Below are 14,627 nucleotides of genomic sequence, written 5' to 3'. Positions count from 1 at the left end.
TACTGCCACACCCTCCATACTGAGATGTCCAACACGAGTGTAGGAGAACATGGCACATTCTCCTACTGGATTCTATATTATGTTAATTTACTTGAAGAGTATACAAGAAGTTTATAACTATTGCTCAATTCAAATAATGACTACAGAAAAAGAGCAGTGGGTGCAGTCTTCCCTAATGAAGAAGGGAATGATACAAAACACTTCTCTGTAGTATTCCAATATCCATGAAATGCTGAAATCTGAGATATAAAAAGGAGAAGGGCTTGCCCAAAGCTGCTCAGAAAATCACTTCTCTAGAAGCTTGCCTCTTTAGTTCGCACCATAAAACTATTCATGTCTGTGAAACAACATCTAAGCTTGCAGACATGAAACATGTCCACTATAGCAAGATTCTCAGGACTGACCTGAGGAGGAAGCTATAGCAGCAATTAAAAAAAAAAAAAAAGGCCCCATATACAATACAAACTATGTTGTATCAAAATATAAAGTATTTTTGTAAATAAAAAAGAGGAATTTATATCTAAGACACATTCGAATTACAGATATATGAAAGTTGTTAATAGAGGCAGGAAGGGAAATTTAAAATTTCCAGATAAGTGAAAAGAAACATTTCCGTTGAGTCTCAAAGCTACATTTTCCAATAATATTTGCACGTAGGATATCACATACTGCATGTATTGTGTAATAATTGCATACACACGACAAAATGCATTTTCTGTTAGGTTAATCAGACCCAACTTCTCATGGATCTTCCAATCTGCTTGGCATCAGATCTCAGCCCTCCAGGAGGGCATTTCTAGTCATCAGGAGCTTCAGATACTCACTGCTTGAGCACTATCTAGAGATAATGGCATCAGTCCTCAGGTGCTTGGGCTCTGCAACAGATTGATGAGGCAGAGAACACACTTCAATTCTTCTTAAGCCACAGTATCTTGTCTCACTGGGTTCTAATGTCCTTCAGTTTTGCTACAGGCCTTCAGTAAAGTTCATCTAAACAGAGAACCAAGTTCCTACACACGACATTCAAGGACGAAACACAAATATTTGTCTAGTTCATTATACTAGCTACACAGAAACTTTAGCTGCATGTCTGGAGCTTAGCACCATTCCTCCATAAAACATTGCAAAAAACTCCAGTGAGAGAAGAGAAGCAGGTGCCAACATTAAATTTCCATGCTCGACTAGTTAATTCCCTACCCCTCAGGATGGCAGCCTTTCCCCTCAGGTGCAACCCTACAAAACCCCACAGGACAAGCAGTAATGGAAGACACACAGATGTGTCTTGTGAAACAAAAAAAAATGGTCATGGGACAGAGAAGTTTTCCTAGATTCTTTTTTGCATAAGATTCTTTTACTTTTTGTGTTGTTTTTGGCTGAGATAGTTAATTTTCTTCACAGTGGCTGGTATGAGGCTGAGTTTTGAATTTGTGCTGAACACAGTGATGATAATAGAGCTGTTTTTCTTATTACTGAGCGGGGCTTACACAGAGCCAAGGCTTTTTCTTCTTTTTGTACTGCCATGCCAGCAAGCAAGCTGGAGGTGCATGGAAAGCTGGGATGAGACACAGCCAGGACAGGTGACCCAAGCTGACCAAAGGGATATTCCAGACCATATGAAGTCATGCTCAGTATATAAAGGGAGGGAGGCTTGGAGTGATGACATTTGTCTTCCCAAGTAACTGCCACGCATGATGGGGCCCTGCTCTCCTGGAGATGGCTGAGCACCTGCATGGCCATGGGAAGTAGTGAATGAATTCCCTGTGTTGCTTTGCTTTTGTGTACAGCTTTTAGCTTCCCTATTTAATTGTCAATATCCTAACCCACGAGTTTTCTACCTTTTACCCTTCTGATTCTCCTCCCAATCCCACTGGTGGGGGAGTGAGTGAGGAGCTGCATGGGGCTTGGTTGCTGGCTGGGGTATAAACCATAACACTTCTAAAAATAAAAAGAATAAAATAAAACAAAAATAATAATAAAAGTCGAACAAACAAACAAAACCTCACCAAAAAAACCAAACAAAAAAACACAAAGGATGCAATACTTCCAGGTTCTTTTATTTCCAGGTACTTTTATTTCTTTTAGCAAAGATGTTTAATCTGTTGGAACAAGGGAGCAGCTAGGCAAGAGGCACAACAGAAATTTGAAACTGTGCATTTTGAAGTTACTGAAAACAAAGAAAAATGAAGCACAATACAAGTACAGTAATATTACCACAGAGCGAGTGTTTAAGAGCAGACTACACAAAGTCAGCTTTGTTCCTGAAAAGCTTCCAGGTCGAGAAGCTGAACAGACAAAAGCTTTGGAAGAACAGTCATCTGGCTCATGACTGAGTTTGTCAGTTGGTCCAGGCCTCTTCAACAGCAATAGCCCACAACCTGATATCTTAACAGGAAAAAAGTATGGACAAGTTATACTGCTTTGTTCTCAGAGTGCTGACGTATTCCAAAGGCTGAAACTATGCAGCATTCCCAGTCTGCTAATCCACATAAACTACAAGCTTAGCCCCATGACAGATTTCTAAGAACTGTGACCCACTGTCAAAATGATATTTCCAGAAGTTTCTCTCAGGTCCTCAGTGACCTGGCAGCCTGTTCCCTCCACCTGTTTGCAAGATAGTAGGATTTCTTTTGAAGAAGCATAACTATATTAACTTAAAACTGCTACAAAATTTCTTTTTTTTCTTGTTCCATCATACCCATATTCAAATATTATTAATATTTTTCAAAGCATGCAACTCTTTCTAATGACTGACAAAATAACAGAAGAAGACAAACAAAAATAAGGTGCTTGGAAAGAGAGCACAGCTTTTCAGATTAGATACATACAGTCCAATTTTTCTTAAGGCTGAAATGCTTGAAGTGCAACAAGCTTCAGACTCTTCACCATTAATTCATTCATCATTTCTAAGCCTCCACACATCATCCTAATGGAGGAAATGGAGAAATTTCCAAGCTAAAAACCACTCATTAGCAACAAAGTGGCTGAGAACCTACTCCTGTACACCACACACAACACAATGTCCTTCAAGGCCCACAGCTGGTACACAGCCCTGCTCAGTTTCATCCTGGATACTCAATTTTCCCTGCCAAATTAAACAAAGCATTGTTTTTCTTCTTCAAGGACATGCAGTCCCAACCAGCCAGGTGCATATACAAAAGCTGAGAACTGAGAGAAGCTGTAAAAACCAGATCTGAGAGGCGAAGCCTCTCTCTGACCTATTTATTGAGCAGATAACCCCCACCTACCCAGTCCTCTCAATTAAAGAGGTAACAACAGGACATTTATTCAAAGGTGTGGGCTATTAAACCACAATCAGTTTAATAACACTGTGATTTTCCATCTCTGTAGATCATTTTTCCCCCCACACTGCTCCTTTCCCACAGAGGACAAGCCTAACACGAATGATTTACAGGAACTTCTGATCTGGCCTTGGCCTGTGATGGCCACATTGCTTCTGAGAGCTTGGATGTTTTCTCTCTATTTTTATCCTGAAAGATGAGCAAACACACAGGATGGAAAAGAACAACAAAGGAAGGAAACAAAAACAGAGCAGAAGGAGTAACAGGCATTCACAAAGAACAGGGTATCTGCAAGAAGCTCCATCCAAGCTGGTATGGAAAAGCAATAACACAACATTGAGGCTGTCAAAAAATCCCAAAAATGTCTGTTTAGAAAAAGAATTTGAGGATAGTGTAAACTCAGCCACAGACTTCCCTTTCCAGTGTCTTATTTCCCAGTGAGATAGCTAAACATGCACTTTGGACAGAAGACACATATCTATCCCAGACGTATAACATGAGGCATTTTAAATTACTGCCCTCTCTTCTATCAAAGTCACACCCAAAGGGCAACAACAACCTCCAAAGGAACTGCTGGGATGGAGCACATGAGCTTGCCTCACTCAACTCATTGCAAAATTGATGGCTTAGTTTAAACTTGGCAAAGAAGATGAGTTTGACTTAGCAACAAGGCAGATTTTGGGTGCTGATTAAGACTGACAACTACAGTGGGTGGCAGCAACCACCAGCAGAGAGATGTTAAATTCCCTGAACAGTAGTTTCTTAAAACTATTCTGCCAATGTGTGTCCAAGTTTATTTGAACATATATTTTACATTCACTAGATATTCCAGAAAGCATTCAACTTTGTTCAAAGTGCCTTCGATAGCCAACTCAAAATCTTGAAGACATTTACACTGGGAATGTTGTAACATCTTAAGAACCACTGTCAAAGAACAACAGTAAGTCTGGTCTCGAAACTTAAAAAAGTGACATTAAACCCAAAAGGAAACCCTAGCAGACATAAGCAAGTCATAAAAATTATCTAAAGAAGCCACAACCCACACTATCAAAACATTAAGCATATTGCCAAGATTGACACACTGTGGACTGTCTCCCTCCAACAGCCAAGCCTCTGCTTTTTAGGTTAACATGTTAAGTGCTGCAGCAGGGACTGGAGCTGGCATTGTAAAACAAAAGCACTGAAGTCAATGTAAACTATAGACATTAATTACGTAATGTTAAAAGACAGCTGGGGAGGAGGAGAGGAGCACTGGGATGCAGTTCTTCAGTGCCATTCCAAGCATGTTTCCACATGCTCCTTTCTAAAACAAGGGCAGAACACCCAGCCTGTTTGCTACTCCCCTTGCTGTACACTAGGGGAAAAATAAATAAAAGAAATAAAAGTATCAACATAGCACTGTCCCCTCTGCCACCCTGGAAAAAGAATCTGTGTCAATCAGAAGGAGACGTTCTGCCTCAATAAAACACTATGAAGCTATTTTAGACTTGACTTGAGAACTGTTATCAGTGTCATAAGCTCTGCTTGTTAAAATTTGAAACATTTTTGCAATACACAGCTGGCAAGCACAAGATAATTTTAGGTACAGCACACACCTGCAGCCTTAGCAGTGGGCCTATTTTTCTTCACTTAATTGCAAGCAGGTGTTTACATTTTACAGACTGTAAGGCAAATCCACCCTTTATTCCAACTCTTTAAGACAGACTGAGATTCCATGTAATTCTAAAATTACATTTCTAAAACATTTGTTGTTTAAAAAAAAAAACAACAACAACCAAAAAAACAACAAAAACTTTTCAGCATGATCAACCAGGCAATTTCTCTAAAAATTACAAATTTATTTCTGTTGGTTTTGCCCTGAAGACTGACAATTACACTGATCACTGACATTCTCTTTAATGACTGCTTACAGATTTTATCTAGAGCTGAAAAATGATGTGTTTTCCCCAAAAGATTAAAAGACGTTCATTTACCAACAGCCTGTCACATCCCTCAGCACCAAGAACATCCATATAAATTCATGAAATTTCATATTATTTCATATTATCATGAAATTTCATATTATCTGACATCACATTTTCTAGCTCACTTTTAATATGGAAAAAAAAAAAAAGAACAGTGGAACATCTACAGGACAAAGATGGTAATGGAGTCAGTAAGTAAATCAAGCTGAAGAGACGAGATTCAAGATGACAAACTGGCATCCTCCACAGAATGACTCTGACACTTTTTATAGCTACTGACACAGTAACGAATGCTTTACTTGGGGTGGAGCTAAACACAATGTTCTTCAGAGTACTTTCTCAAAAGAAAGCACTTGCCTGATCCTTAAAACAAGTAACTTTATGGACAAGCAGAGGGGAAAAAAGAAAAGTACTGCCATAGTTAATTAGGCCCCAGCGGTGGCAATTATCTGGAAGGGAAGGCAAAAGCAACATTCTATTATAAGCAGCTCTTTCTTAAGGGAAAGCTTTATCAGATGGGCCCCAAAGTACCTGTTTGCCTTAGTTTTCTAATGTTTCCATTATTGAGCTTAATTCCAATCGAAAGTGGGTTTTTTTTTTTTAAAGGTACATCCTACTCAGTAGTCTTTGCAACACAGGATCTAGTGCTGTCCTGGTAGAAATTTGTATCTAGCTTGGCCCTAGCAAAGTATATTTCAGATTTAAATTCCAGAGTGTTCACTAATGGCATTGATTTGCTTATGGTTATGACACCTAAAGCATGCCTTACAATAGAAATAAAGCTTGGGCTTGAGGTACTAATTGAAAAATAAAATAGCTTTCTAAAACACTAAATGTGAAGATCTATTACTTCAGAGCTGTCACTGAATTCAAGGTGGATTAATCAGTGTCCTAAATAACCACAGTTGATTTAAGAAACTTTCCACTCAAGTTCAACTAAGGCCCTCTCACAATAATCCCCACTCCCCTGGAATGACATTAGTTTTTACTCAGTCTTTGGATTCTTCCTAAATCTTTAGTGAATGCCCATTTCTTCTCTAGAAGTTATTAATAAGTTATTAAAGCTATATTAATAGTTTTACCTTACTTCTTTGACATGTACTAGAGTGTCAGTAGAACAACATTTTTGTTGCAGAAAATTCCTGAGACTGAGACCTGGCACACACTGTACTTGGTTTTGTAACTGCAGATTATACTAAGGAAAGCTTTAAAAAATGGACAATTAGTCCTTAAGACAAAAAAAAAAAGCACCATGGTTCAAGTGATCGGAGAGGCTTTCATGTGGTGTTATTATGTGGATTACCACAGCCTTTACATTTACATAATAATGTACATACCAGGTCAGACCAAAACCCTACTGTAGACCAGTGTCTGAAAGATCAACCACCACCACACACTAAGAGAACTGGCCAAGAAAAGAGATTATGGGTTTGGACAACACAGACATCAGAGTGATTCTTGAGATTGGATTAGGTTCTTCAGTCAACTTTGTTAAAAGAAAGATTCAGTCTATTTTCCTAGGTTGGAGATGGGACTGGAGTGACTTTATTCCTCTTGCTGACAAGATTTCCCGTCTCCTTTACTTCTTGCTGGCAAACTTGTAAACGACCAATGACTAAAAACACTTCAGAGGAAAGGAAAGAGAACTATCAACTTTTTTTTCTCTTGAATGCAGATATACACCCTGAAGTAAACCAGCATTCTCTAGTAACAATTAGCAATAACTCTTTATTTTCCAACCAGCTCTTTCTGTAGATTAAATAAATATAGTTCTAGTTTTGTATTCTGTCTGGAAGAATGCAAGAAGCAACTCTTCTCTGAAAAACATAAACCAAAAATAGCAATAAAAAATAGTCATCAGAAGTCTGAGCACATCGAGCTGTCTGCAGAGATCAGAACTGGGTAGCCAGGATGTCCACTGCATCAAATACAATGCCTAAGACACCACAGAACCAAGTTTACAACCCAAAACCTCAGGGTACAGGAGGAACTACCCTGCGCTCAGCTGAAACAGAGACAGCAGTGGAATGAGGGACAGACCTGCTCCAGTGACAACCACACAATGGGGCCACTGGGTAGCAAGTTTTGCAGGATGCAAGTGGAGGGAGGTGGCTGCTCTGCATTCTAGCAGGAGTGAAAAGAGTATTTGAACACTGCGGTGTCACACAGCAGTAGTTGATCCTGATGACAAAAGACCAAGAGGCACATGTGAGGCATCCTTCCCCATCAAACTTCGTCTAGGCTTCCCTCAGATGGGCACTGTGGACAGAACACCTCTTGAAAGCCTCCTGAGGAACTCAACTTTCCTGTTGTCTTGGCTTTTCCATCCATCTTCCATCTTCACCAAAATCACTGGTTGACCCATTCCAAAATCACTGCAGTTGACCCAAACAGAATTCTGCTCTGATTTGAGCCTAAATCCAAGAATGGGGAGGCTGTGCTTTCAGGCATGTGGAATAGCTGTGAGCACGCACTCACGAGTATCCTTTGCAAACCCCCAGTGAGATGCCCAGGGCCAAAACCTATTCTCCTGCTGACTCTTCCTACTCCACCCTGATGTCTCATAAGAAGTGGCAGCTCCTACTACGGGTTTAGGGAAAAGTCTCACCTTCAAAGAAATATCTTCAAAAAACCCAAATAAATCTCACACTCGTCAAGAGACCCAGAGTTGGACTAATATAGAAGCAAATACATAGTGTTTGTACATAGTATCTAGTGTATCCTCTAGCTTCAAACAACTTGCATCTCAGATTTTTAAGAGCTTAGAACTAAGAATTCAAGTTCCTTTCATGATTCAAAATAAGAACTCTCTGATCAGGCATCTTTAAATTCGCTTTCTCTCAACAGAAGCCCAACTAGATCCATCCAGAAGTTATTTACAAACCATTTTGATCCTAACTTGTTTAACTGAACTGGAATCCCCTGAGAAATACTACATTTCTATTTTAAAAAGCATACCTGTATACCACTTGTATTTAATGATTACTAAGAGTGGCAAAAAAATCTCTTTCTGTACTCCTTATAAACGTATTTAACTGTTGCAAAAAAGAGAAAGAGCCACCTATTGTTTATTCATTTTCCAAAATGAAGGTTGAACTAGACAACTCAGTGATTCAAACCATTACACAGGAAACAGACAGCTTTGAGTCAGTCTTGTTTATCTTTCTATCACATTCTTGAAACTACTGAAACTTTAAAGTGCAGATACACTTGAAGTATGCTTCACTCTGGAAATTCAACAATTAAGAATGTAAAAGATCCTCCTTTTTTTCATTGTCTCTCTCTTTTTTTATATAACCACCATAGTCCTGTACAAACAAAAATCAATTCTTCGGAGATTCAGGTGAAAAGTACAATCCCATACAACCGAGGAGACAAATGGAAGAGAGCTAAAGAGAGGATCCACATCATGATATCTTTTGTCCTGTGAGACACTGACGGCTCCTGAGAAATAGGGGGAGTGGTAGCAGTATCTGCTTCCAGCTGTCAAGCTGTAACCCAGTGCAGGCAGCATCAAAGTCACTTACAGGGCTGTCTGTCAAGCAGGAAGTGGGATCTATTCAATTACATCAGTTATTCACACCTAAAGAATCCCTGCAACGTTTGTTGTAAGCGGCTGCTTTACAAGTGAAATAAGGAAAGCACTAAGGGGGGAGGGGAGAACGAAGGTGGTGTCTATTGCAGTCCCTTAATTTCCCACAAATTTAAGAATAATAGTGCACCTACCACATTTTATATTTTACAGACCATTCAGGGAACCTTATTATGCTCAGAAATCAATTAAACCAGATACAAATCCCATAATGTACCTGGTTCTAGAAAGAGAAATATTTTAGCTATTGTTAAGATGACATTTTTTGTTCAAAAGACTAAAACAATTTTCTAAAAGTTGTAATCAACTGTTGTCTAAGAGGCAGTCACCTAAGCTTGCTATGCCCTGCTTTATTATCACATTCTCTAAATTGAGAATAAGTAAGCCTGTCTTTGTGCAGAAAATGCAGTTTTGACAGAAATGAATAGCTAGCTCTGTGTCTAGACCACTTCTCAAGCTTGCTTTTTTGGATCAAATACTAATCCCATTCGGTTTCCTGACAGCAAATGAATCAGGCTCCTCAAAGAATTCAGATGCTGATGTTTTCTTCTGAAAACACAAGAAGGACCAATACCCTAACCACTGGGGTTCTGAAGGGTTTTAACTTCTCCTTGTGTTTCCACCGGTTCAATTTATATTTAATGCCTGTTGAACTGTGGCAATGCTTCACCAGCACCAGAGGAAGGTATCTCAACTTCAACCCTATCACTCAGGGCACTGTAAAGGGGAGAGACAACAGCAGAAAACTGAAATGTAAGGAAGGGTCCATCCTGTTTCTACTTTTCAAACAAGTATGATTAGGCACACATGTTTGTTAGAGTAAGGTACAGCAACTACACTCAAGAATAAAACTTCTGACTCATCTCAGAAAGGAAGGTATTGCTTAGACCTGAACACAGGGCAGGGTCTCAAGTAGCTTCTCGAAATATTTCTCACCGGCTAACCCTAAGTATTTCATCAAGCACTGTCAGGCCAGGTGGCTCTGGTCAGCACACTGACTCCCTTGGATGCCAACACACATAGGAAAGCACATTGAGCACTGCATTCAGGGCCAAAAATTACCAACAGAGGATTTTGCTGTGGCCAGGAGGCTCATTCGAGTTAGGACTTTCCTCACCACCATCCCCACTTTCCAATTAAGTTCTGTATATGTAACAATACATGAGAAACTAAGGGCTTGGGGCAGTTGTCAAAATACTCTCTCAATGCTTGAGAAATAGAATTGGAATGATTTCCCTCTACTGTTCTTATCCAAGTTTAGGGACACTTTTTTACTTTACACTCTAAGTTAAGATGATTTATACCAACACTTCAAGTCACAAATTTCAAATGATGCTCTGAGATCATGATTTGCAATAAGTGAGTGTAAATTGGCCAAAGAATAACAGCTACATATGAGTGAAATTTGATATGGCATTTTCTACCTTTTTATCCAGGCACACCAAACAGAGGCGACAGCAGTAAATGATGTTTCCTTATTTGCACAAAATGAGTTAAATATGTGTTTTAAAATTTCACCATATCTCAGCAGCTACACTGCTCAAACCATTGGCCAAATACCTACTAGTTTAAGGGAAGTATTTTGACAGCATTGTTGCCCGCTTTCAGAAGTTTACCATGATACCAAAGATGCTGCACACTTTTGAGAACACAGTGCCAGAGCGCTGTATTAGTGTTTTAGTTGAATAATCTGTAGAGACAATCATCCTATTAGATATTTAGGGGACTACACCACTGTATCTTAAGTTAAATGGTAAAAATCATATTAGCACAATACTCCATCAAGAACGTGCATTAACACGGTCATTCAAGGAAAAGGACATGATTCTTACATAAACTACAGCAGAGCTAACCCTATATATACAGTATACACATATTCAACGAGTAAAACACAAAATTAACAAAACACTACCACAAATTAAGAGACCAAAACCATAGAATTGGTAACTACTGCTGTCACCGCAGCACTACAAGTCTGATAATTCCCGACCACACGTAGACTTCTGACAAAAGGGTATTTTTCATCAGCCTCTTCACAGACTGCAAATGCACATACACGACAGGGTTACGTTCAGGTATGCCATTCACAGACGCTCAGCTTGCAGCGCACCGAGAACGCCTGAAATCGAGTCCCCCCAGGGGATTTCACACGGCAGCCGGCTCCGGTGTGTTCGGCACCGCCGAACACACAAGCCAGGCCCGGCAACAGGCGATACCAGGGGAATGTAGCCGCCTCTGTCCCTTATCCCCCCTCCGCGGCGAAGGGCTGGAGAGGACCCACGTCTCCGCAGCTGCTGACGCGGGACCCCAGGCAGAGGCTGGAGCACGCCGGTGCAAAGCCCTCTGGCACAGCAGCAAGGCAAAAGCGCCCGGCGCCGGGCCCCGCGCCGCCGGCAGCCGCCCCCGCGGCTCCCCCGCACCCTCCACTCACTCTTGGTCGCGGCGATCAGGTTCTTCCCATCCTTCAGCAACTCCTTGATAAACTTATTGGTCTTCTCCAGCTCCGCCTCGTGGGCTCTCACCCGCTCCCTGAACCAGGGGCTGTCCAGGTAGCAGTCGCTGAACTCCAGGGGCTGCAGCCCCATGGCTGAGGCTGCTGCTGCTACTACCACTACTGTTGCTGCTGCTGCTGCTGCTGCTGCTGCTGCTGCCGCGCCGGGGCTCGGCTCCCCGCGAACCGCAGCGCCGCCGGCGAACCCTCAGCAGCAGCAGCTGAGCCCTCAGCAGCAGCGGCCGCGGCCACAAAGAGAGAGCGGCGGCGCGGCTCGGCTCGCCCCGCACGGCGCAGGACGCGGGCACTGCAAGCTCCGCGGAGCCGCCCTCCCCGCGGCCGGGGACGCCCCGCTCCCGGCAGCCCCGCCGGGACACGCCCGGCCGGGCGGGGCGGGCAGAGCCCCGGGCCCGCCCGCAGACCGCCCCTTCCGACCGCCCCGTGGCGGCGGCGACACCGTGCGGGGCGGGGGGGCCGCGCCGGTGCTCCCGGTGCTCGGGCGGAGCTGCTGCTGGAGCACCGCGGGCGTCCCCGAGCGGGTAAGGCGGGCGGGTACTGCCCTGCCGGAGAGAGCCCTCTGCCCTGCAGAGGCACGTCGGCAAGGCAGAGAGGTGAGCAGTCGCCTGCCGTAGTTTAACAAGGGCGAGTGTCGAGTTCTGCACCTGGAACGGGGCAACCTGGTTGTGTGTACAGGCTGGGGGATGAGATGCTGGAAAGCGGTGCCGCAGAAAGGGACCTGGGGGTCCTGGTCGGTTGCAAGTTGAATCTCAGTCAGCAGCGCCCTGGCAGCCAGGAGGGCCAACCGTGTCCTGGGGGCATCAGGCAAAGCATCACCAGCTGGGAGATGGGGGGGGGATTGTCCCGCTCTGCTCTGCACTGGGACGGCCACACCTTGAATATTGTGGCAGTTTTGGGCACCGCAATAGAAGAAAGATATTAAGTTATTAGGGAGCATCCAAAGGAGGATAATGAAGATGAAGGGCCTTGAGGGGAACCTGTATGAGGAGCGGCTGAGGTCACTTGGTCTGCTCAGCCTGGAGGAGACTGAGGGGAGACCTCATTGCAGTTACAACTTCTTTGTGAGGGGAAGAGGAGGGGCAGACACTGATCTCTTCTCCGTGGTGACCAGTGACAGAATCCAAGGAAACAGCATGAAGCTGAGTCAAGGGAGGTTTAGGCTGGATATCAGGAGGAGATTCTTCACCCACTGGGTGATCCGGCACTGGAAACAGACTCCTCAGGAAAGTGGTCACAGCACCAAGCCTGACAGAGTTCAAGAAGAGTTTGGACAATGCTCTCAGGCATGTGGTGTGATTTTTGGGACGTCCTGTGCAGGGCCAGGAGTTGGACTTGATGATTCTGATGGGTCTCTTCCAACTCAGCATATTCCATGATTTTACCAGCTGCCGGCCCCCCTTCACCTCACAAAAACGTTCATGGGCTTTAGGAAGGGGCTGAGCAGGCTCTCACTGGGAGGATGCACAGAGCTGCACACGGGCTGCCTGATCCATAATCGGCCGTGCTGGTCTGCTGGCTGAGAAGGCTGGCACTGCTCGCCTGCCCCATCCTGCTTCTGTGTCTGCCCATGAAATGCTCAGTACAGTAGAGGCAGACTCACCTTTATGTCTTCATTCAATAAACTAATACAAACAGTTTTTGTGACCAAGTACTGCATGCAGCGAGAGCAAGACCTTGAGAAGACAACTCGAATTATTTCAGTTCAGAATGTTGGGAAACTCATGAAAAAAAAAAACAGAAAAAGGCTTGTAGTTATACTTTTATTTATACTTTAGCTATAAGTTCATGGTTTTAATGTTTTGACCATAGTGCAATTCATAGTGCCTTGGTGTCACCCTATTAGATGATTGGGGGGTATGTGATCTCTCCTTTGGGAGTAAATTTAATTTATTTTGTTTTCTGTGTAGTGGCAAGTTGCATGTTAGTTTCTGCTCCATTTGAAACAATGAGCTTTGGTATTAATTAAATGTATTATTGTTGAGCCCACAGTTAAACCTAATCTGCATGTCTGAGATGAAGATAACTGGCGGTGTAACTATCAACCCCTTTCTGTATGACCCCAGGCACCGACCTGCAGAAGTCAACTATGGAAATAGGGGGACACATCATGAATCTCATTTTAAATTAATCTGCAAGATCACATTGTCTGCTGTGACACTTATTTTCTAATATTACTTAACTAAGAAACTATGTTATTCAAACTCAGTTTAAAAATAATTTAAAAAAAACCAACACCCTAAAGAAATAACAAACAATCCTTATCTCTGTTTAGATTACTGGAGCAGCATTTCAAGAGTAAGTATGCCTTCCATGAATAGTTTGTTTACTTTGACCTGCAGTTGTCCTTGGCATTAGTTGGAATAATATTTTTCATGCTTGTTTATAGTTACTGTAGTTTTCCTGTTATAATTTCACTAAAGTGTTGTAAAGTAATTGGATCCCATGCTTTGTGTGGATTTCTGCTTGCATTCAAATTAAAAATGGGGGGGGGGGGAATGTTTAGCTTAGTACTGAGCTTTTTAGCTGGCAAAAAAACATTGGATCTAAAGTTTAGGTTTGTCCTACCATGACAAGCCCATTAAGGAAAATTGGTCCACCTGGCTCAATCATGTAAAGTAAAAATGTATTCCATTCTAGGAAGGAGCAGTTGTAGTCCAACAGAAATACATACATAAACATAACACATTTTTTCCCAGAATAGAGTTAACTTGTTTTTACATAATAAAGCAAGGAACCAAAATCACTATTAATTATATCAATATTCTACACTGTTTATCCAGTGTTGGTATCCAGACAACGTTTTGGATTCTGACCACCAAAATTATTAAATATATCTTTTCCTAAACCTGACCCACCAGTCAAACTCTAAAACTGCAGAATTGTGATTTAAAAAAAAAAAAAAAAAGATGGCAGACTAGGGAGAAATACTAACCCATTACTGTATGGACAATTACATATCTAATGAGCAGTAAAAGGAATATCTTGTCCACAAATAGCGTATTTATCTTTCCTTTGGCTATTTTTCTTTGGCATTCATTGCATGCATGGTATCAGAAAATACCCTCTTCAAATCATTTTATACGATAGGGATACACCAGCATATATGTTTTGTTCCATCTTACCTTATGTTCTTGTCTGATCCCCATTCTGATTTTCATGAAAGATGATATTCTGATCTGTGGCTGATTGTGTCCCCAGGCTGTATGTTATGCAGAGATGGGTTAGAAATTAGTGAATTTAACTTTCAGGTTTATTGACATTTT

At 42.1% G+C, this 14,627-nt stretch overlaps 1 protein-coding gene across 2 annotated transcripts in view; it reads right to left on the bottom strand.

Moving 5' to 3' along the window:
- ARHGAP10 (Rho GTPase activating protein 10) overlaps positions 1 to 11,679 on the bottom strand; it is a 147,312-nt gene extending 135,633 nt beyond the window's left edge. For both annotated transcript variants that reach the window (XM_064651746.1, XM_064651747.1), the window contains exon 1: positions 11,287 to 11,679. In XM_064651746.1, the coding sequence (XP_064507816.1) occupies positions 11,287 to 11,440 (154 nt within the window). In that variant the 5' untranslated portion in view covers positions 11,441 to 11,679. The remainder of the gene's footprint in view (positions 1 to 11,286) is intronic.
- Positions 11,680 to 14,627: the final 2,948 nt, after the last annotated feature.

Source organism: Pseudopipra pipra, chromosome 4, assembly GCF_036250125.1.
Source record: "Pseudopipra pipra isolate bDixPip1 chromosome 4, bDixPip1.hap1, whole genome shotgun sequence".
Taxonomy (NCBI): domain Eukaryota; kingdom Metazoa; phylum Chordata; class Aves; order Passeriformes; family Pipridae; genus Pseudopipra; species Pseudopipra pipra.
Note: the sequence above shows the minus strand (reverse complement) of the source record. Positions and strands in the feature narration are given on the sequence as shown.